General features: G+C 29.8%; 1 protein-coding gene across 1 annotated transcript; it reads left to right on the forward strand.

Moving 5' to 3' along the window:
- The first annotated feature begins 1,245 nt into the window (after positions 1 to 1,245).
- On the forward strand, positions 1,246 to 2,816 carry LOC109221502 (acylsugar acyltransferase 3-like). The gene has a single exon (XM_019385979.1). It carries the CDS (start codon positions 1,289 to 1,291, stop codon positions 2,585 to 2,587), a length of 1,299 nt encoding a protein of 432 aa, XP_019241524.1. The 5' UTR covers positions 1,246 to 1,288; the 3' UTR covers positions 2,588 to 2,816.
- The last annotated feature ends 211 nt before the right edge of the window (positions 2,817 to 3,027 follow it).

Below are 3,027 nucleotides of genomic sequence, written 5' to 3' on the forward strand. Positions count from 1 at the left end.
CTATTGCACTCAGAAGCGCACTCAACTAGATTTTTCAAATTTTTGATTGCCAAATACCTATTTTACCCTCTAAATTATAAATATTTATCTTCTTTTTATTTTCTAAAAACTTTTTAATATTATTATTTTTTTTAATTTATATTATGGACTTACCTATAGAATAAATAAATATTATTTATAAATTAAAAAAATAAAAAGTATTTAAGCATATATAATGCTAGATATGCTCAATTATATTATTATGTTTCTACCAACTTTCCGGCGACACAAATTTATGTCACTAGAAAGCAGGGGGAGTATCTGTATAGGGTAAAATATGCTATGTTAAGTCGTGCATCGAATATATAATATAATGAGCATAATTTTCAAGACTATACAATGTATATTATAAAAATACTTTTATTTAAATAATTGTTTTTATATTACGTGCATGAAATATGTATTTTACAACCTTTATTTTCTTTTATTCTGAATTGTGTAAATAAATTTTTCAATTTTTGTTGTTAATAATAAAATTATTATTACGAACAAATTATTCTAATTAATTTTTTATTATGCTCATTATTTTGTTATTCCAGCATTATAAATGCTTAAATACATTTTATTTTATTTTAATTTATAGATAATATTTATTTATTCTATAGGTAAGTCCATAATATAAATTAAAACGGGAAAATGATAATATTAAAAAGTTTTAAAAAAAATAAAAGAGATAAATATTTATAATTTAAAGGGCAAAATAGGTATTTGGCAATCCAAAATTTGGAAAATATAGTTGAGTGACCTTCTGAGTGCAATAGCCATAGTTAAGTGACTTTGTTGTTACAAACGAAAGAAAAGTAACTTTAGGAGATAATTTGAGATAGTTGAGTGACCATTTGAGTAATTGACTCATCAAACACTTATGAAAGAGTAGCCAGTACTCAAACTATTATCAATATGAAGCTATTTGCAGAGAACTTTTATATTTCTTTGGAGTTAAAATCGAAAATGTTTTCACAATCAATTATTTGCCAATTTGTTCTAATACCACCTTTTATAGATGGAGCTTCAATTTTCTAGAGTTCATAACTTAAATAAGAAGTTCTAGTTTGGAGATGTGTAGATTTTGTAATAGGTTAGTGATCTAGGCCACAAATACCATGAAAGATGTCTATTACATTTATCATATCAACTCCTTTGATTTTCAACAGCTGTATATAAAGTTCCTTTCCTCCTCTACAAACAAAGCACAGTGCAAATATTTCATTTAGTTGAAATACATTCCAAGCTATCACTTCTATCTAAGATGTATGCATCAAACCTTGTATCATCAGTATGCAAAAAGATAATCAAACCATATTTTCCTACTCCAACTTCACTTCGTTGTCACAAGCTCTCTTACCTTGATCAAATGGTCGGTGGCATTTACGAGCCTTTCGCCTTTTTATACCCTAAAATGAGCGATACATGGTCAGATAAACCAAGTAACGTTATATCAGAACATCTTGAAAATTCCCTTTCAAAAGTTTTGTCCCATTATTATCCATTTGCAGGGAAATTGAATGAAAATATCTCCGTTGATTGTAATGATCGCGGAGTTGAGTTTTTCACTACCAAAATCGACTGTCCAATGGCTAAAATTCTCAAAGATCCTTATTCTGATAAAGAAGATTTAGTCTATCCGAAAGGAATTCCTTGTACATATTCATACGAGGGTAGTCTTGCAGTGGTTCAACTTAGTTATTTCAATTGTGGAGGAATAGCAGTCAGTGTATGTTTGACACACAAAATTGGAGATGGATATACAATAGCCAACTTTATTCGCGATTGGGCTACTATAGCACGTAATCCAAGTTCAAAAATACAAAGTCCTCAATTTAATGCTGCGTCTATTTATCCACCTACAAAAGACATGGCAAATCTACCTGAAGTTGTTCCCAAGGGAGAAGAATGTTCATCCAAAAGTTTTACTTTCTCATCATCTAAATTAGCTGCACTGAGAGATATGGTTATAAGCAATTCAGAAGTACAAAATCCAACAACCACTGAGATTGTATCAGCATTCATTTACCTACGTGCAATGGCTACAAAAAAGAAAACTTCAGGTTCGATTTGTCCATCCGCATTAGTCCATGCTGTGAGCTTACGGCCTCCATTGCCGAAAACTTTAATGGGAAATATTGGTTCTTTCTTTTCTATATTAACAACCGAAGAGAAAGAGATGGATCTACCAAAAGTGGTTGGTAAACTACGGGCAGCGAAAGAAGAACTTCGTCAAAAATACAAAAATGCTAAAACAGATGAATTTTTACCTATAACGATTGAATTATATAAAGAAGCAAATAATAGTTTTTTCAATAATTCTTGTTATGATATCTATAGGTTTAGTAGCATCAGTAAGTTCCCTATTTATGATATAGACTTTGGATGGGGAAAGCCAGAAAAAGTAAGTTTTGTAAGTAATGGTCCAGTTAAAAACATGTTTTTGTTGATAGATAATAAAAGTAGGGATGGAATGGAAGTAATAACCTATATGAAGGAACAAGACATGTCCGCATTCGAGAGAGACGAAGAGCTCCTAGAGTTTACTTCTCCAAGCAACTAAGAGTATTAATCAAATATGTGATGGAGTACTGTAAGTCACAGAGCAGCCTTGTTGTCACGATCCACTGGGATCAACCCTTCTTTACTCTAATTCGTCAAAAAAAAAAAAATAAAAATAAAAAAAAAAAAAAATAAGAAAGAAACATTTTTCTTCCACTGTTATCGCTTTGCAATATAGAAGTGTGAGGATTTTTGTGCGTTTGACCCCCCAATTAATAATATTTGCACATTTGAACCCTTTACTTATGAATCTTCGCAAATTTAATAAATTATTAAGTGTTATACCATTTAATTATTTATGTGTTATGTTGATTAAATTTGTATTCTTCTAGAGATAGTCTAAATATCATACATCCTATATACTTACCCAACTATTACAACGATCAATATCAAAATTTACTAATAACGGAAGGACTAAAAGTGTAGTTATTGCTAAATATA

The sequence above is a fragment of the Nicotiana attenuata genome, unplaced genomic scaffold (genome assembly GCF_001879085.1).
Source record: "Nicotiana attenuata strain UT unplaced genomic scaffold, NIATTr2, whole genome shotgun sequence".
In the NCBI taxonomy this organism is placed as follows: Eukaryota; Viridiplantae; Streptophyta; class Magnoliopsida; order Solanales; family Solanaceae; genus Nicotiana; species Nicotiana attenuata.

Coding starts and splice junctions, on each gene's coding strand:
- LOC109221502 (XM_019385979.1), top strand. CDS start 1,289: ATGTATGCATCAAACCTTGTATCATCAGTATGCAAAAAGATAATCAAA.